Genomic DNA, 21435 nt, shown 5'->3' on the forward strand with positions numbered 1-21435 from the left:
GGGTTACAGGGAGAAATCAGGAAAATGGAGAGAAAAAGTAAATCTGCCATAATGGAATGGTGGAGCAGACTCGATGGGGCAAATGGAATTCTATTCCTATGTCTTATGTATGGAATTTGGTACAGGACATAATTTGGACAGTAGTATTTTGAATGTAAAATAGAAATCAGGTTGTCAATTGTACATAATGTCATATCCAGTGAGGCAGATTACAAGCAGAAATGGATAAAACCTTGATCACTATTAGGTCTGACATCTTAGGCCAAACTTTTCTATAAAAATAGCAAAAATAACACTGAATCACTGAATGTGATTGATAACGCACAGACAGGACAACTTGTGCAAAATAACAGATGCCTTATAAATATTGAATCAACATAAATCACTAACAGAAGCAGAAGGTGCTGGAAGCGCTCAGTACATCGAGCAGCGTCCGCGGGGAGAAAACCCGAGTTGATATGACAAGGTCCCTTCATCAGACCTAGCAAAGTGAGAAAATAAATGTTTTAAGTTCAGGTGGGTGGTGAGGGCGAAGAGAACAGAAGCAATATAATAAAATAAAGGACAACATTGTCTGGTAACAATACTCAAAAAATGATTACTTAAATATAGCTGTGAGAGAGAAAAAACTTAATGATCTGATTCCTATCACAGACATTCACTGTTTTCTACACCCTTCCTCCTCACCAAAATAAAGTGCTTTCTCGCTTTAAATTAAATTTACCAGAAAATCCTGAATGCTTTCCACTACTTTGTGATAACATCATCACATGCTTAACCTTCACACGATTCCCAGAAAGCCCTTGTATTTACAAAATAATTTCATTAAATTTGCCTTAGGAAGTCAACTCTAGTTATTTATAAAATGGTGACCCTTTTAACATAATAACTTCTCATGATGTAAAATGGTTACCCTTTTAACATTGTAATAACTTTTCACGATTGGCAATCAACCTTCCTCACTAAAAACAATCAGTTTTATTATCCACAAAGGTAGAAATATTTTTGTCAGGTCATCTAATAATTGAAGGACATCCTGATGAAGGGTCTCGGCCCGAAACGTCGACTGTACCTCTTCCTAAAGATGCTGCCTGGCCTGCTGCGTTCACCAGCAACTTTTATATATCCTTCTCTGAATTGCCCTTTAAACATCCGTCGAAATTCCTCTTAAACGTGGTAATTGTATCTGATTTCACCACCTCCTCTGGCAGTACACTCCACTCTGTAAAACGAAACTAGCCCCCCCCATTTCCATTTAAACTCCTCTTGCTCTCACCTTAAACCTACCAAAGGAAAGAAAGTTTAATTCTCTGCTATTTATATGACTTCAATAATATGTACTTTCTATCAGGTCACCTCTCACCATCCTTCGCCGAGAGAAAACAAGTCCAGCTTTATCCAGTTTCTTCCCCTAACTGCACTCTCTCCAGCACAATCATATCCTTCCTATATATTATACTGCCCGACCTGTGAAGGCAAGCATGCCTTCTTCACTATTTTATTAACCACGCTGCCACATAAACTTAAAACAAAATAAATAAATGGTTGAACCATGGAATAAAATAGATATTACATTTGTTCAAAAATCCAAAATAATTCCCACTGTATTTAAAATTTAAAACATTATTCCTTCAATTTGGGAGAAGACAAACTAACAAAATACAAACGCATTTCAAATATGTCTGCGTGCTTACATAATTTATTATGGCTCCTAATCACAGAATAAGATATTTTTATATCAATGTGAGCCAGCCCAGTAATTTACTTCAAAACTTACTTCCCAATGTCAAACAGATGTCCACTGCTAGAAGGTGTGCAAGTCATAAAAATAGAAAGTCAAAGTCCAAAAAAGTTGAGTCTAAGCTCATCATACAGAAAATCAAAATACCAAGAGCAAATGGGCAAATTAACAGTTCTGGGAAAAATATACAAATTTACATTAATTATATTAAAATAGTATTAATAAAAATGGGGACATACTCAAAGGCAAAATGTTACATATTTTTTATTGTTCCAGGTATAAATTAATTGTTAATAATGCACAGAAAATATATTTGATCTGTGTGTTCAGTATACAAAGCAATATGGTGATCGGCAGAAATAATTGCGTGGAAATTAGATTTCATTCTTTTTTTGTTGCGCTCATAATCAATTATATCCTCAGCAAAAAGTCAAACCTGCCTCATCCTTGCTGCAAAGCGGATGAATTCTCCCCGTGGCTGTTACATAAAAGGTGAGGGGAAAGATGCAGAGGTGATCACAGTGATCTCCCATGTGTCTAAGCATTCGTGTGCGGATCTTGATCAAATCTCACACTAAAACTGACCTCACGCAACCACGAAGGCAAGATGACTGAGGGCCCGGAAATCACAGCTTGCAGCTAGCCTTGTTGTTGAATAGAAAAACTGTAAATAGTGATACTGAACTCTGAAATCGGAGGCTAACAAAACTGCACGACATTAATGTCAGTTTAATAGACATTTCGTTACTAATCTCAGAATGGTACTTTCCTACTTTTTTTTTGTTTGGGCTCAGCTAAGGTTGGAAGTTGCACCCCCGCAGGAAACAAGGTACTACTCATTCTGTCCTAAGATACGCGACTGGCAGTAGGAAAATGTCAACCATGCTAACGTGAAGTACACATCATAAGACCCTGGCCAATGTCATGATGGGAGTGATTTCATCCAAAAAGGATTGCTTGCACAGTCTACGTTTTATGCTTGGTTTGAGAGTGAGAACGGGGCTAACGGGTTTTCTAGACTAATAAGATGCTTCCGAATCCACACCGATATATGCAGACGTAATAAAGGCTAACATTAAAACAGTTGCTACACCCATTCCAGAAGATTGGAGCCAAGGGGCTTTCTTCACATGCCATTAAATCAACCCTGACTAGGAAGCATACATTGCGTGGTACTTTAAATCTGTACTCGCTTCTTAGTCAAATCCACTGTCTGCGGAAAAGAAACATTTCACCCACCGGAATACATCCACAATAAAACAACAAAAAAGTGTGCTAGGAGGAGGGGGTGCGCATGAAATACAGGACTCTTCGCTTCCCCTCTCGCACCGATCCCCTCTCCCGGGTTCTGCTGTCAAGAGCCAAACAACTGCAAAATAAACATCAGGGAACCTTTTTAAAAATAAACGATTTACCTTCTGTTAATGTAAATTGCGTCAGCGGACGATATACTTCAAATTATTGCACAAAATCATGCAAGGAGCTAAATATTTCAATAAGATTGAACAGTTACAGTCGAGAACTTCGATTCGACCCTTAAGATTTGCACAAAATTACCAGTCAGGCTAACTTGCTTGGCTGAGGCGCCCCCCGCTGTAAATTGACAGGAGAGCTGTCCAATTGCAGCCCGGGGAATCTCGTCGTCCTGCCCACTGGCTGGGGATGAATACATTAAATCATAGAGTGGGCGGGTACAGGGCCTGCCCGCCTCCTCCAGCAAGTTAGGGTGAACTTGGCCCGCGGAATATTTCCGTCTTCCCACGTCGCCTGAATGAATGGGAGAGGGCGATTGAGGGCCGGGGATGGGAGGGAGGGGGGCTATTTCCTGAATAAACCGTAGTTCACTTCAGAACATTCCCACTGAAAATGTACTTCAGAACGAGCAGCATTTGAATGTCGGCGCGAGCGGAGCGCTTCATTTGAGGTCAGGCAAGCGAGGCGTGCCGCCCTGGTGTATTGTGGAGAGAGGCGGGGAAACGCCGGGCTTCAGCGGTCCTTGCGCTCGCCCGGTGCCGAAAGTGTCGGGCGCCCTGGGCCCGAATCAGTCAAGGGGGTTAGACCTGACGCGGGTTTGTCATGGAGAAAGATGGCGAGCTGGAGAGGTAAACATGAGTAACTACGAAGCGCCTTCAGCCCTTCCTTCCATTGGGAACCATGTTAGTGCGGGCAGCGGCGTCCCCGTTGGCGCAAGGCCCGTTCCTCCCCTGTTTACTTTGTCAACCATTATTTTCCAAAGTGATTAAAAGATTACATGCTTTGTATTTCCCCTGGTTACAGGCCGCCTCACGCTCGGCTTGTTCCGATTTGTGTCTGCTTGTATGTATGCCTCAATACCAGTCCAGGGTGGTGTGAAGTGTTCCCTTTTATGGCGATTTTCCCACTCACAAAGAGATCATAGCCTCAGCGATGAACTGTCCACTGCCCTTAACCTTAAGGCTAGAAATATCCGGCAGACCCGCAGCATCTGTGGGGAGAGGAGGAGTTAATGATTCAATCGATGATCTTTCAGTAGAGTGATCTACCTAGCATTTGCGATCATTTGTTTTTGTTCAAATTAAATGCCAGTTGAATTAAGGAAAATTAAATACTTCAGAAACTTATGCTATGATGACATGTATGTATCATACCAGATCCAGATCCACGATGTATCATCACAGAATATGCCATGTGTACATGATGTTTTAATTGCAACCCATGCTGTTTGATAATAATGCCATTATTTGTAGCCTAAATACGTGAAAGTTTGTGCCCATTTCATCCAATATACTTTGAAAACCTTCAATGTAGTAGTATCTATCAATATTGCAATAGCTCTGGCCAAAGTATCTTTTCTGTCTCTTTTTCTCCCCTCCCCCACTCTTATATCAATGTGTTTGCGATAAATGTATTTGCTCTGTCTACTTTTTAAATTTTGGATCAATCATTCTTCTTCAGTGTTAATCTTTTTGGGTCTTATGCTGATATGGGTGCTGTTCAGTCAAAGCTGGAAAAAGCATCGGTGATTTCAAGTGTCGTCTCATTGTCCCTAAACTGTCAACATATTTGTCTAACATCGGGTTCATTTGTAGAAGATTCCTCCAACTAACTGTCATATTTTATTTTTCCATAATTACAATACCCTTGAGTTTGGTTTCGTTTTCAAATTATGATATTGCTCGCTCAATTCCTTTGCTGGTGTTCAGAAAGTTATGGGGTTGAAGTATACCGATTCTGATCTCCATACCCTTGGCATTTCTGAATACAAGGAGCCAAATATGCCTGACCCACTGAACCTGAGAAGTTTCTCATGAGGTAGAGCTGGTTCCAGGCAGAGAGCAGACAAAGTGGAGAAAGGTGAAGCTCAAAAGTCAGATCAAAAATGAAATCAAATTGGCTATAATATTATTGAATGACAGAGCAGACCCTAAGAACCAGATGCCTCATCCTACTTCCATTCCTTATGTTTTAATTTATCTGGCACTGAAAAAAGTCAATGGATCCATACAACGTAAGCATTAATGTCCCACAAGTTTTCAATTACAGCCTGTGAGAAATCTTTTGGTGCAGGTTCCAGGGATACTTTCTGCTTGATAGCTGTTAGTCCTAGTAGTTACTCGAAGGCAACCGAATGCTTCATTAAATAAAGTTTTGTTTTATTTTGGCAAAATATCTGCTTACAGTAACAGTTGCCTTAGGTACTTACGTAGAGCAAACACATTGCAAGGTTGGTGATGATAGCTAAAGCAAATGAATCACTTCAGATCTCAAATTTGATCTACAAATGTTCTCTTCAATTGGTACTGCAAGTTTTCAAATCCTGTCTTATCTGTGAGAAAGACAGCATGTTATGGTGGTTCTGAAAATAATTTTCTCTCATGCAAGATCTGTGTAGGTGGAATTACCAGCATCTGCAGACTTTCTCTTGTCAATGTAGATGGAATTCAATTTTGTCTAAGGTGATTTCTGTATGTTTGATTCTTTGATAATTTTTTTTACCATAATTAATAGCTATCCTAATTATTGTTGCATAAATTAGGGATATTATTATAGACAAAGTTCCAAATAAGCTAAGGTAATCTTCAGAGGAGTTAAATTTTCATAAACCCTAATGTTCCACTGTTGGACTTTTTAAACATCTAAAGCAACATCCACTATAATTCATATTTCCCTTGTACCCTACTCCCACAAAAAGTGCCCCATTTTACAAGGCCCTGACATAGAGCAAATCTGCGTAAGGTATTTTAATTTTAACCAGTTCTTGGAAATTAATCACATATAAAATATGTTTTATCTCCCCCCAATGCTGCAAAGGATGAGTTTGGTCTTCGAACATTCTTTTTAGTTAGACCATTCTGCAGCACGTCTCTTGTAGAATACATTATCAAAAATATTCTTGACCACAATCAATTAGTCTGAGGTCTGTTTAAAATGTCATCAGTGTCTTTCAGGGAATTAAGGCTGTAGGGTCTGGTGGATGTCTGTCCTGAATGCTTCAAAATTCAGAACTCTGAGCTGTGTGGATAATTCCTAGAGATGAAGACAGATATCAGCTGCTGTTGGGAAATGGTTAATATAGTGAAAGCTGTTCTCTGGTATGTCCAAAACTCATTGGCATTCCAGAGTAGGTTGTTCACAAGCAAGTGTTGCAAACTGTCATGCTCAAAAGTGCAGGTCTGTGCGAGGGAATTACTCAAGTTGAAGTTGCATGTAGTTGCTGCAAGGACTGTATGAAGAAAGGCTAATGCACATCATTTAGCTAACATATATATAGTAAAACTCTATGATCTATTTCATTTGAGATTGGAAGAGTATGATGTTAATGTTGCCAATGTTAAGAAACAGGAATGACATGATGTGTTCTGAAAATGTTGACTTGGCTGTTATCTATTAGCTATTTTAATGAAAAAGCACCCTTGAAATATTCAAAAAAATTAAATATGATAACCACCTTTATTATCTGTTGCCCAGCCATACTTGATAATGGAGACTATTAATTTTCAAATTGATAGCTAAAGAGTTCCATGTTCAGATTATAGCATTGCATTTGCAAAGTAATAAAGGTACCGTGAAAATTCTGCATTCAGCTGCATTGGCTTGCTGGATGGAGTTATAATTAACAAATTGTATGCCGAACTTCCATCTTCTATCAGTAAAACAATTTTTGGTTTAAAATAGGAAAGCTGTGGAAGAACTTCTTACAGAAGCAAAACGTGGAAAAGCCAGGGCTGAAACAATGGGACCCATGGGCTGGTAAGGATATATTTAAAATTAAGCATTAACATTATTCAAATGTTATTGTACAATACTTTCAGAATGAACTATGCCAGTGAAATATGCAAAAGACATTAATACTAATTTGACGTGTTGGCATGTGCCAATTCTAATATCATTGATATAACTTTTAAGATTTGCATAGACTCTAAATTATAATATTACTTGATTTTATAGTGAAAAATCAGTTGCATCATTATTCCCATTTCTAGGTGCAAGATGTTCCAATGATGACACCGTTGGTAAAGGATGATAAATGTGTTTGTTACACTAATAATGGGTATGTCACAAAAGGTAGGGCAAGCAATCAACATTTCTGGAGAGTCTCATATGGTCACCGTAAACTCATCAGTGATCTGTGACATTGAAGGACCTTGATTAAGCCCAAGATGAAAGAAAAGGAATGCTGGAAGCAAAAACAAATTTGCAGGAGGGCTAGTGCAGTATTGTATGGAGACCTTTACTAGACTGTGGTAAAGTCAAGGTGGTGAAAGAGGTATAAAGCACGACACACAAATAACTATTCAACACTTTGATCAAGAATTTACATCTCCTATTAGTGCCACTGCTACTGAAGCGACCCTGCTATTAAAACATCTGCTGAAGTAAAGTCTTTTGCCTTCTCTGCAAATTTGAAGTGTTTCTTTGCCTACCATGCTGTCATGCTGATATTCATTCCATTGCTTTTATTCACATGTTGTTATATTTTGGGAACTCCATAAATTAATCAAAAGGAAAACACAGGGAGACATGGATAAATGCTTACTTTGTTTTTACTTTTTAGCAGGACGTGCGCAAGTGACGTGGTGATATGATGACATGTACCACTCATGTACTGTCACATATAACCCATAATGAATTATTTCAGCAAGTAAAGAGTGCTTAATCAAACAATATATTTACAATATTGCTGAAATATTACTGAAATAGTAAATACACAACACACCTCCTTGCTTAGCTATAAATTCCAACTCAATATTGAATGTATCCAGATATATATGGATACATACATATAATACTTTGTAATACAAATGCTATATAGATATCTAGAGTCAATTTTAGTCCCAGTCAGGACTAAAGATTTAATTGCTGTGGAGGATTTCTTACTCTTGTGTGTTAACACCTTTCCTGATAAGAGGGGTCAATCTAGCAGTATGGTGGGTTCCAGGTGTCTTGGGCGTGAAGTGTGTGAAGTTATGATAACTAGAGAGACGGTTCTTGAGAAACTGAAAGGTCTGAAGGTAGATGTCACCCTCACTAGGTGGTGTACACCCCAGAGTTCTGAACGAGGTGGCTGAAGAGATTGTGGTGGCATTAGTAATGATCTTTCAAGAATCAGTAGATTCTGGAATAGTTCCAGACACTAGAAAATTGCAAATTGCAAATGTCACTCCAGTCTTAAAGAAAGTACAGAGGCAGAAGAAAGGAAATTATAGGCCAGTTAGTCTAACCTCAGTGGTTGGGAAGATGTTGGAGTCGATTGTTAAGGATGAGGTCTCAGGGTACTTGGAGATACATGATAAAATAGGCCATAGTCAACATGGTTTCCTCAAGGGAAAATCTTGCCTGTCAAATCTGTTGGAATTCTTTGAAGAAGTAACAAGCAGGATAGACAAAGGGGAATCGGTTGATGTTGTGGTTCTTGGATTTTCAGAAGGCCTTTGATAAGGTGCCACACATGAGGCTGCTTAACAAGCTACAAGCCCATGGTATTACAGGAAAAATTCTAGCATGGATAAAGCAGTGGTGGATTGGCAGGAGGCAAAGGGTGGGAATAAAGGCAACCTTTTCTGACTGGCTGCCAGTGACTAGTGGTGTTGTTTCATGGGGGTCTATTTTAGGACTGATTCTTTGTAAGTTATATGTCAATGATTTTATGGCTTTATTGCAAAGTTTGCAGACGATACGAAGATAGGTGGAGGTGCAGATAGTTTTGAGGAATTAGAGAGGCTACAGAAGGACTTCAATGGATTAGGAGCGTGGACAAAGAAATAGTAGATGGAATACAGTGTTGGGAAGTGTATGGTCATGCACTTTGGTAGAGGAAATGAAAGGCTTGACTAATTTTTAAATGGAGAGAAAATACAAAATACTGAGACACAAAAGGACTTTGGAGACCTTGTGCAGGATTCCCTAAAGGTTAATTTGCAGGTTGAGTTGTGGTGAGGAAGGCAAGTGCGATATTAGCATTCAGTTCAAGAGGACTAGAATACAAAAGCAAGGATGTAATGTTGAAACTTTACAAAGCACTGGTGAGGCCTCACTTGGAGTATTATGAGCAGGTTTGGGCCCCTTATCTTAGAAAGGATCTGCTGAAACTGGAGACGGTTCATGAAAATGATTCCAGGATTGAGTGGCTTGTCATATGAAGAGCCTTTAGCCTGTATTCACTAGAATTCAGAAGAATGAGGGGTGACCTAATTGAAACCTATCGAATGGTGAAAGGCCTTGATAGAGTGGATGTGAAAAGGATGTTTCCTATGTTGGGAGAGTCTAATACCAGAGGGCACAGCCTCAGAATAGAGGGGCGTTCTTTTAGAACAGAGATGAGGAGGAATTTCTTTAGCCAGAGTGGTGAATCTGTGGAATTCTTTGCCACAGGCAGCTGTGGAGGTCAAGTCTTTATGAATATTTAAGGCATAGGTTGATAGATTGTTGATTGATCAGGAGATAAAGGGATATGGGGGGAAGGCAGGAGATTGGGGCTGAGAGGAAAATTGGATTAGGCATGGTGAAATGGCAGAGCAGACTCGATGGGCCAAATGGCCTAATTCTGCTCTTTTCACATTCAAGCGCAATGCAGTTTGTTGTTTGTTGTATTTCACTGTTAAGGATGTCATTCCCATTGGAATTATCTTTTCTACAGTATAAGTTTTCAAGAATCTTTCAAGAATCAAAAGATTCTGCCATGGAAAATTGCAAATGTCACTCTACTCTTCAAGAAGCGAGGAGGCAGAAGAAAGGAAATTATAGGACATTTAACCTGACTACAGTGGTTGTGAAGATATTGGAGTCGATTGTTAAGGATGTGGTTTTGGGGTACTTGGAGGCACATGATAAAACAGGCCAAAGTCAGCATGGTTTCCATAGCGGGAAATCTTGTCAGACAAATCTGTTGGAATTCTTTGAAGAAATAAAAAGTAGGATAGATAAAAGAGAAAAGAGGGATATCGTGTACTTGGATTTTTATAAGGCCTTTGACAAGGTGTTGAACATGAGGCTGCTAAACAAGATAAGAGCCCAAGGTATTAAAGGAAAGATAGAACATTGGACTATTGGCAGGAGGCAAAGAGTGGGAATAAAGGGATCCTTTTCGGATTGGCTGCTGGTATTTCACACAGGTCTGTATTGGGACCACTTCTTTATACGTTGTATGTCAATGATTTAGATGATGAAATTGATGGCTTTGTGGCCAACTTTTGGGATGATACAAAGATATGTGGAGGGCAGGTAGTGTTGAGGAAGCAGAGAGGCTGCAGAAGAACTTAGACAGGTTAGGAGAATGGGCAAAAAGCAGGCAGATGAAATAGAGTGTCAACAAGTGTATGGTCACGCTCCTTAGTGGAATGAATGAAGGCGTAGACTTATTTTCTAAATAAGGAGAAAATTCAATAAGCCGAGATGCAAAGGGATTTGGGAGTCCTTGTCCAGGATTTCTTAAAGGTTAATTTGGAGGTAGAATCAGTGGTGAGGAAGGTGAATGCAATCTTGCCGTTCATTTCAAGAGGACTAAAATATGAAAGCAAAGATGTATTGTTGAGGCTGTATTCGGCACTGCTGAGACCTCACTTGGAGTACTGTGAGCAGTTTTGGGCCCCTTACTTAAGAAAGGATGTGCTGTCATTGGAGAGGGTTCAGAGGAGGTTCACAAGAATGATTCTTGGGAATGAACGAGTTACCATATGAACAGCGATTGAACACTCTGGGCCTGTAATTGCTAGAATTTAGAGGAATGAATGGTTCTCATTGAAACCTATCAAATGTTGAAAGCCTTAGATAGTGTGGATGTGAAGAGGTCCACACTAAAGGATTCCTTTGGTTTTGAAGTCTAGGACCAGAGGGCACGGCCTCAAAATAGAGGGACGTCTATTTAGAGCAGGGATAAGGAGGAATTTCTTTAGCCAGGAGGTGATGAATCTGTGGAATTCATTGCCACGGGTAGCTGTGTTGGCCTGGTCACTGGGTGCATTTAAGGCAGAGGTTGATAGTTTCTTGATAAGTCGGGCATGAATGGTTATGGGGAGAAGGCAGAAGAGTGGGTTTGGGATGGAAATGGATCAGCCATGTTGAAATGGTGCAGCAGAATCTGTGGGGCAAATAGCCTAATTCGGCGCCTATATCTTATGGTCTTATGAGTTCTTAATTATGAGGCTTCAATTTGAATGGATATCTGCCATTCAAACTCATTTTCTGGAATCACTGAAACAGCCAAGCCAATGTCCAATACCATTTTAATTAATTTGCCGTTTATTTCTGGTGTAAGTCATTATGCTTGTTTCTGCAACACACACAAAATGCTGGTGGAACGCAGCAGGTCAGGCAGCATCTTTTGGAAGAAGTACAGTCGACGTTTTGGGCCGAGACCCTTCGTCAGGACTAACTGAAAGAAGAGATAGCAGACTGGGAGACCGTTTCGCTGAACACCTACGCTCTGTCTGCCAGAGGAAGCAGGATCTCCCAGTGGCCACACATTTTAATTCCACGTCTCATTCCCATTCTGATATGTCTATCCATGGCTTCCTCTACTGTCAAGATGAAGCCACACTCAGGTTGGAGGAACAACACCTTATATTCCGTCTGGGTAGCTTCCAACCTGATGGCCTGAACATTGATTTCTCTAACTTCCGTTAATGCCCCTCCTCCCCTTCTTACCCCATCCTTTCTTTATTTATTTATTCATTCATTCATTATTTTTTCCCTTTTTTTCTCTCTTAATCCCTCTCACAATAACTCCTTGCCTGCTCTCCATCTTCCTCTGGTGCTCCCTTCCTCCTTTCTTTCTCCCTAGGCCTCCCATCCCATGATCCTCTCCCTTCTCCAGCCTTGTATCCCTTTTGCCAATCTACTTTCCAGCTCTTAGCTCCATCCCTCCCCCTCCTGTCTTCTCCTATCATTTCGGATCTCTCCCTCCCTCTCCCACTTTCAAATCTCTTACTATCTCTTCCTTCAGTTAGTCCTGATGAAGGGTCTTGGCCCGAAATGTCGACTGTACATCTTCCTATAGATGCTGCCTGGCCTGCTGTGTTCCACCAGCGTTTTGTGTGTGTTGCTTGAATTTCCAGCATCTGCAGATTTCGTCATGTTTATGCTTGTTTCTGGTTAATTTCCATATTGTGAATCTCAAGGCTACTCAGTTCGGTGTCATTTTCATTATTATCATATACTTCATCAACAGCATACAGACTAGTGCTCTTTTTGAAACTGCAATTTGACTTTTTATCGTTACTTCTTCCCTGTGCAGTCCATTTATTTTTGTCTGCCTGACGTGCTCTTTGTATGTATCCTACTTTGTTGCATTTTCTGTACGTTTCACCTTTAGATTTGCATTGGTCCAGTGTATGTGAGCCCCTGCCACAATAGTAACACAGTTTTTGAGCCAAGTAGGTTTCTGTTTAGATATTGCAATTTTGTTCATGCTCACTTTCATTCCTGACTGCAACTCAATCGCATCTCTGTCTCCTGTTTCTATTAATACAGCGTTTTTAACTGCTCTTTTATCTGTCAGTTGTGCTTCAGTTAGGAGCCATTTTCAAATGCTTTCTTGTAAGATTTCACAAATTAAGCAATCTCAGTGCATTATTAAGCCCATTACCAAACTGCAATGCTCAGTCAGACAACTTCTTTAATTCAGCCATGTGCTGAATCACCTTCCCATTAATTCCGCCTATGAAACCTAAAATGTTCTGCAATCAACAATGGTTTTGGTTCTAAATGCTCCTGTGTTACTTTCACAAGATTTGCAAAGCTCATTTTAGTTGGTTTGGTTGGAGATTCTAAGCAAACTGTGTGTTCTTCCACCAAATGCATTCAGCAAAACCGGCATTTGTTTCACCAGGAAGCTCTCCGCTTCTTTTTGGATTCTAGACCTAACCAGTTCCCCTCTACCACCACTCTGCTCCATCTAGCGGAATTAATCCTTACTCTTAATAATTTCTCCTTTGGCTTCTCCCACTTCCTCCATACTAAAGATGTAGCCATGGGCACCCGTATGGGTCCCAGCTATGCCTGCCGTTTTGTTGGCTTTGTGGAACAATCCATGTTCCAAACCTATACTGGTATCTATCCCCCACTTTTCCTTCGCTACATCGACGACTGCATTGGTGCTGCTTCCTGCACGCATGCTGAGGTCGTTGACTTAATTAACTTTGCCTCCAACTTTCACCCTGCCCTCAAGTTTACCTGGTCCATTTCCGACACCTCCCTCCCCTTTCTAGATCTTTCTGTCTCTATCTCTGGAGACAGCTTATCTACTGAGTCAACTATAAGCCTACAGACTCTCACACTATCTGGACTATTCCTCTTCTCACTCTGTCTCTTGCAAAAATGCCATCCCCTTCTCGCAAGTCCTCTGTCTCGGCCGCATCTGCTCTCAGGATGAGGCTTTTCATTCCAGGACAAAGGAGATGTCCTTTTTTAAAGAAAGGGGCTTTCCTTTCTCCACCATCAACTCTCCTCTCAAACGCATCTCTCCCATTTCACACACATCTGCTCTCACCCCATCCTCCTGCCACCCCACGAGGAATAGGGTTCCCCTTGTCCTCACCTACCACCCCACCAGCCTCCGGGTCCAACATATAATTCTCCGTAACTTCCGCCACCTCCAACGGGATCCCACCACTAAGCACATCTTTCCCTCCTGCCCCTCCCCCGCTTTCTGCAGGGATCGCTCCCTATGCAGCTCCCTTCTCCATTCGTCCCCCCCCCCCCCCCATCCCTCCCGGCACTTATCCTTGTAAGCGGAACAAGTGCTACACATGCCCTTACATTTCCTGCTTCACTACCATTCAGGGCCCCAGACAGCCCTTCCAGGTGAGGTGACACTTCACCTGTGAGTCAGCTGGGGTGATATACTGCGTCCGGTGCTCCCAATGCGGCCTTCTATATATTAGCGAGACCCGATGCAGACTGGGAGACCGTTTCACTGAACACCTACGCTCTGTCCGCCAGAGAAAGCAGGATCTCCCAGTGGCCACACATTTTAATTCCACGTACCATTCCCATTCTGATATGTCTATCCACGGCCTCCTCTACTGTAAAGATGAAGCCACATTCAGGTTGGAGGAACAACACCTTATATTCCGTCTGGGTAGCCTCCAAACTGATGGCATGAACATTGACTTATCTAACTTCTGTTAATGCCCCACCTCCCTCTCGTACCCCATCTGTTATTTATTTATTCATTATTATATTATATATAATACATATGTATATTCTTTTTCTCTCTTTCCTTTTTCACTATACTCCTTGCCCATCCTCTGGGCTTCCCCCCCTTTCCCTTTCTTTCTCCCTAGGCCTCCTGTCCCATGATCCTCTCATTACCCTTTTGCCAATCAACTGTCCAGCTCTTGGCTTCATCCCTCCCTCTCCTGTCTTCTCCTATCATTTCGGATCTCCCCCTCCCCCTCCCACTTTCAAATCTCTTACTAGCTCTTCTTTCATTTAGCCCTAACAAAGGGTTTCGGCCCGAAACGTCGACTGTACCTCTTCCTAGAGATGCTGCCTGGCCTGCTGCATTCACCAGCAACTTTTATGTGTGTTGCTTGAAATTCCAGCATCTGCAGATTTTCTTGTATTTGTTTCACATTGGCTATTTTATTTCCTTCAAAATACAGCTCAATTCACTCAGTATACATATTACTGTTGTGCCTTGTGCAGTCAAACACATCTATCCTTCTGTAGCCAGCCGTTTTTTTAAATTTATGATTATTATCACTCAGGACTCACTGTTTATGAACCCATGAGTTCATCCATTTTTTTGTCCTTGTTTTAAACTCAACTGTTGTTGTCCCTTTCTGAAGAAACACGTACTGCACTGCTTTTTTTTAACTGGAACGCCTTGCTGTGCTACAACAGGTAGGTAGTCGTCTTGGGTTCGTTTAAAACCTCCTCGTCGCTACTGTTAGGTTTTGTAACGCCAAATCATAAAATTCATTGAAAGCAAAGAGACAGGAACCCAGGAGAATGTGTCTTAGTTTCATTTTTACTTTAGTGAAACACACACATATGACGTGACGGTGTGATAACGTATGCTGTTCACCAACTATTACAGTGCCTTGAAAAAGTATTCAGCCCCCACATCTTTTTTCACATTTTACTGTTTCATTTTCCAAATTTAAAACGTATTGAAGTAGGATTTCTGAGCTAATCTACAAAATATTGTCCATCATGTCAAATCAAAAGAAAAACTTCAAAACCTGTAGAAACCTAAATTGTGAGGCTGAAAAAGTATTCATCATTTTGTAATTACTCTGCTGACTTTCCTCAGGTGCAATATACTGTATTACCTTACTCAATTTGTTGATGTAGAAAATTGGAGGATCATCTGTTTTCATTGAATTCTTCAGAACAAATACTCCTTGACTCTGTAAGATGCAACAGTATGGTAGATTTTCAACAGAGCAAACCAAAATGAGGACAAAAGGGCATTCAAGACAAGACGGGGAAATGACAATAGAGAAGCACTTACCTGGGGAAGGGTACAAGACCATCTCTAAGTCACTGAATATACCTCAGAGCTCAGTACAGTCCATTGTGAAACCATAGCCACACCGCCTAGGTTAAGCCGCCTCTCTAAACTTAGTAGGAGCCGAATGGCACTTAGTAGGAGCCGAGAGTCTACTGAGATGCCAACAGTCACTGAATGAGCTGCAGAAGTCAGCGACTGCAACTGGAGAAGAAGCTTGTGGCTCCACAATCTCGTAAGGCCTTGCACAAAACGGGTATTTATGGAAGAGTGGCAAGAAAGAAGCCATGGCTAAAAAAAAACATATCCTTGCCTGTGAAGACTTTGCAAAGCGTCTCTTAGAAGATACTGTAAAGATGTGGAAGAAGGTCTTGTGCTCAGATGAGACTAAAATGGAACATTTTGGCCTCACCACTGATGCCCGACTTAAATTTAATACCGTGCCTTAGCCAGGTAACACCATCCCTTTTGTAAAGTATGGAGGAGATACCTTCATTCTATGAGGATGCTTTTCAGCAGCAGGGACTGGAAATCTGGTCTGGATTGATGAAAAGATGAATGCTGCTAAATACAGAGAGATCCTGGATAAAAACCTGCTAGCCTCTGCCAAAAAGTTTAAACTGGTGAGGAAGTTCATCTTTCAGCAGGACAATGAGCCAAAGCACACTGCCTGAGCAACCATGGAGTAGCTACAAATGAAGAAAATTGATGTCCTTGAGTGATCCAGTCAGAGTTCTGACCTTAACATGATCAAACGTCTCTGGCAAGTCCTAAAGATTGCTGTCCACTGCTGCTCCCAACTAACCTGACACAGCTTGAGCAATTTTGCAAGGAGGAAAGGGCACATCTTGCTCCACCACATTGTGCAAAGCTTGTAGAGACTGTGAGAGGTGGTTCAACTAGGTACTGAGCAAAGGGAGTGAATATTTTTGAACAACTGACATTTTTCAATTTTTATATTTTTAGCTTTTCATACTTTACAATTTTCTGTTTTTTTGGGCTCTGCTATGAAACAAGGAATACAAATAAAAGTTCTCAGTTAAATTGATCAATATCCCTGGTTGTAGTACTAATTTATGTGAACAAATGGTTGGAGGCAGAATACTTTTAATATAACATGTAATGAATTATTTAAACAAACAAAGAATGCTTAATCAAGCAATGTATGTACAATATTACTGAAATATTAAATACACAACAGATCATCTGCAGATTTCTAAAATATTAATTTAGTAAATTTATCCACAATTGAGCACCTTGGATATATTTGGATCCATTTCCATGTTCCCGTGAAGGCACATTCAATGTACAATAGTTTCCAAACTTACTTAATTCATCCTTATTTATTCTCTTGAAGTGGAGATAAGTTGATATCCTACAATTTATCTGATTGCATAATTCATTTTTATTTGAGAAGGTCCAGTCTTAAATATGCTAATTTAAAAGACTACATCAAGAATCTTCCTGTGTACTGTTTTAGACTGGAGGGTATTTTTGTATTTGACAAATAGTTAATTAGTTTATTGAACAACAAATTATTTGAAAACTATTAAGATATATGAAAAACATATCACACAAAATTTAACTGACCAAATAAAAGGATATAAATCTTTAATGTGATTAGATGGGAAAAAATATCAACATGATCCTCTAGATTGTTTCTCATTCTACTTTTGGGAAAGGTGCAATTACAAGTCCATTATTACAATTAAATTGTAAGTTCTTAAATTAAAGAATTATTGTCGGCATAATAATATTAAAAATTCAATCAAATCTCTCAAAAGTCCTCATGTCTTTTCCTTGCACAAATCAATTGTTAATAATGTCTCACTTTAATGTGGAGAGCTATTCTGTCTGGGGTTCAGAAATGTAATTAATTAATACTTTGTAACTTCTTTACTTGGCATGTTAATATTTGGATTGTAACCTCACCGCTAAATATTCAAGCTTACTAATTTCCAAATGCCAAAATTTACATTTCAGAAGGATTATACTTGATTAGTTTTACTTTGTTTCATATTGAAGCGCTGGTCTTCAAATGGTTGCTGTATTAATAACCATAGATAGACCACTACAAGAACCAAATGATTAAAATATTTTGACAGTTTAAAAGGATTGTGCATCTTTTCCCATTCTATTGAATAGAAGGAAGCATAGGTATTTAAATATTTAATATGGATTTAGAAATCAAAAGCCTTTATAACCAAACTGAAATATTTATAAAAATACAGTAAATAAGGATGTATTGCCTTTTCATTTTGGTTCTTACAAATTCTCCTAGAAATGACTGTCTTGAAATAGAAAAGATTTTGAGCATACCTTCCATGAGCTACCCTTTACAGTTTTTACTTCACCATCTATGTCATACATTGCGCAAAATGATGGTCATAATGCCACCATTCCTGGCCTTTCTGGTGTTCACATGGCTACCTAATGTCTCGAACACTGAATTCAGAAATCTTCGACACATGCATATCCCTTCACTTTAGTTTAGTAAGTTCTTTCAGTTCCATGGCCTATATTCAAAAAATCTGGAAATATCTGTTTCTCATTTCCCTCTGTTTTAAAATCTATTACTTTCTTAAACCATTATTCTTTTTGAAACTTGCATCTAACAAGCAGTTTTCCAACTTATTTTTCTCACTTCCTGCTTGCTGGGCTGGAAAGTTGGGCCACTTACCAGCCAATATAATGTGGCATTTAGACATGCACATAAACATGGCTCTGACAGTATTTATTCCACTGAAGTTATAATTTTTCAGATGGAAATTTGGTCCAACATTCAGCAGGACATTAAGTTGTAATGATAGCATACAAAAACTACAAAGGATGCAAGTACCTTAAGGAATACTAAATGGAGTGCAATGTGAGAAAATGTGAAAATACCTATTTTGACAGGAAAAGTAAACGTTGACGATTTGCAGAGTTTTGAAATGCAGAGGGTATCCTTGGGCATGATTCATAAAAATTCAGTATGTGGGCGCAGCGAGTAGTTAAGAGGGCTAACAAATAGTGTTTATTGCTTGGTGGTTTGAATACTAAAGAATGCTGTTATCTGGGGCAAGGACACATCTGTCATACTGCTTACAATATTGATATTATTTATGAAAGATTGGTAAATCTATTAGAAGCAATTTAGAGAAAATTTATTTGACTGATACTTGGAATGAGACAGATACCTTATGGAAGAAGATTGGATAAACTTGTCTTGTTACTCCCTGCTGTTGAGTACCTGAGGGGCACTGGGGGAGGTGATGGGCTGGCAGGGAGATAAGGTGAGAGAGGAAAACAGGAATGGGGAATGATGAGGGGGTTGGCTGCTCTCCTTCACCATTCCACATTCCTGTTTCCCCTCTCTCATCTTATCTTCCTTCGCTCATCTGTCATCACCTCCCTCTGGTGCTCCTCCCCCTTTTCTTTTTCCCATGGTCTTCTGTCCTCCCCTATCAGATTCCCCCTTCTCCAGCCCTTTATCTCTGTCACCAATCTACTTCCCATCTCTTTATTTCACCCCTTCCCCTTTCCCGGTTTCACCTATCACCTGCCTCCTTGTACTACTTCCTCTCCTCACTCCACATCCACCCCCCCCCCCCCACTTTCTTACTGTGACTTCTTCCATTCCTCTCCAGTCCTAATAAGACCGTAAAACCATAAGACACAGGAGCAGGAATAGACCATTTGGTCCATTGAGTCTGCTCCACCATTCAATCATAGCTGATCATTTTTTCTCCTCCTGAAGGGACTCGGCCTGAGATGTTGACTGTTGATTCCTTTCTGTAGATGCTGCCTGACCTGAGGAGTTCCTCCAGCATTTTATGTGTGTTGCTTATAAAAAAAGGCTTTGTGATTATTTGTATATTTAAAGCTGACATCATCAGTATTGGCAAACTCCATACAGTTCAAAGAGATCAGCACAGCATTGGTTTAGCTAGAAAGAAATTGTGAAGCTCCGTGAGAGTTCAGTAGAACCACCAAAGCAACTTTCAACCAATGCCTTTTGTTTATGTCTATGAATCTGTTTAAAATCTTTGATGATATAAAAGGTGGTATACAAGTGTAAACTGGTATATGGATTGTAACCTCCTGCTCACAGATAATTATTTGTAAGAATTGAAACCCTCCAACTAAATTTATGCAATACTTTACTTTAAATTTTCTGAAGTAGAAACCCAAATGGGCCACCATTAAATTGCTTGTTTAATTCTAAAGGGATTTTATTATTTCTTTTATTATAACTAGTGAAATATAGAGCATACATTATATTTTGTTTTAACAGGATGAAGTGTCCTCTTCCGGGAGCTAACAAACGTTTTCTGATCAACACTCTTAAGAATACCATGCCATCTCGAAAGTCAACATATGATCCCAGACAGAGAGAGGAGGTTAAAGATCCCAATCTAAATGAGAATGCAGGAAGAAGAAAAGATAAGCCTCATAAAAACAGTTTCCAGCCCTATAAACATGGATCAAAAACAAGAATGAAATCCAACAGGACTCCATCTCCAAGGGAAAATGACTCAAAAAGAAATGCCAAGAAATACAAGAGTACAAAGGATTATTGAAAATTGTGTACATCAGATGAGTGACAAAAACATTAGAACAGAAAAGTGCACTCAAATTATTAGAAGCACTTGCTTAAAAATAATTGGACTTTATCCTAGAACAAGAACAACTGGAATTGTCTTTATGGGGAGCTTTTAGCATACACACTGTAACATCCATATAATACCATGTGACTATTCCATGTTCTACATAATTGTGTCAATGGTAAACAATGTCACTCAAAGTGCTGGTAGTATAGTAATTGACAAATACCAGAGTGCTCAATTGCTCTTTCATAAGTAATAGTTGAATATAGAAGATGATGCAATAAAATACAGAAACATAAAGAACTCATTGCCATCCAGAAATATGGTGCAGTGCTTACTGAATATAAAGATAACTAGTTATTTTTTTGACAATTGTGGATATGTTTTGGCTTTTGTGTTCTCTATTAAATGACTTAACTTGGAGAAAATCATTCTTTCAATCCACACCAGATAGTTTCAGAAATTATATGCAATTTTCTTACTACTTATTTTCAAAGAAAGGAACATGGTGTGACCTGATTAGTGTTGAAGTAAAACATTGAAGTCATTGAATGGCTTTTGATGGTTTGTTATGGTTTATATTTTGTTGCAAAAATGGATAAGCATAACCTTTGTTAGATTGGTTTGTTTAATGTATAGATCCTGATTATACTAAAACTTAATTAAATATTTACAAAAATCAATATTTATTCATGTGGACAAGCTATTTTTTCAAACTGAAAATCTGTTCTTAGAGATGTGATGTCTCAAATATATTTTCTATATTAAGTGTCAGCAGTTAGGGTATACAGAACTTCAGAAAAAAAATGTCCTCTATTTCTTCCCCACTCCAAATTAACCATTAGCAGTATGCATTGTGGAAACATTTAACAGCATAAATTTTTATCAGAATGTTAATGAATGGTTACACCAGAACTTCCTGCTGAGTGGTAATATTACCCAAAGTAATGTTGTGAAGCATATGTGCAACTTTAATAAAGCAGACTTTTTATTACTCTGTTGTATGAAAAACCTTACAGACATAATAGCCAAAGGGTATGCAGACTTTTCACAATTCAGCATATTATAGAGGGAGTATAAGATCTGCACTATAAGTTGCACAAAAAATAGTAGGCCACCCATTTTAATTCCACTTCCCATTCCCATTCCCATTCGGACCTGTCAGTCCATGG

At 39.4% G+C, this 21435-nt stretch overlaps 2 protein-coding genes across 3 annotated transcripts in view; one reads left to right on the forward strand and one right to left on the reverse strand.

Moving 5' to 3' along the window:
- lnx2a (ligand of numb-protein X 2a) overlaps positions 1 to 3295 on the reverse strand; it is a 113265-nt gene extending 109970 nt beyond the window's left edge. For both annotated transcript variants that reach the window (XM_063054241.1, XM_063054243.1), the window contains exon 1: positions 3157 to 3295. The gene's annotated coding sequence lies outside the window, so the exon portion shown is untranslated. The remainder of the gene's footprint in view (positions 1 to 3156) is intronic.
- A 293-nt stretch (positions 3296 to 3588) lies between these two features.
- si:ch211-140b10.6 (protein POLR1D-like) lies at positions 3589 to 21226 on the forward strand. The gene is made up of 3 exons (XM_063054244.1): positions 3589 to 3843; positions 6896 to 6970; positions 19951 to 21226. Exons 1-3 carry the CDS (start codon positions 3818 to 3820, stop codon positions 20234 to 20236), a joined length of 387 nt encoding a protein of 128 aa, XP_062910314.1. The 5' UTR covers positions 3589 to 3817; the 3' UTR covers positions 20237 to 21226.
- The last annotated feature ends 209 nt before the right edge of the window (positions 21227 to 21435 follow it).

The sequence above is a fragment of the Mobula hypostoma genome, chromosome 7, assembly GCF_963921235.1.
Source record: "Mobula hypostoma chromosome 7, sMobHyp1.1, whole genome shotgun sequence".
NCBI lineage: Eukaryota > Metazoa > Chordata > Chondrichthyes > Myliobatiformes > Myliobatidae > Mobula > Mobula hypostoma.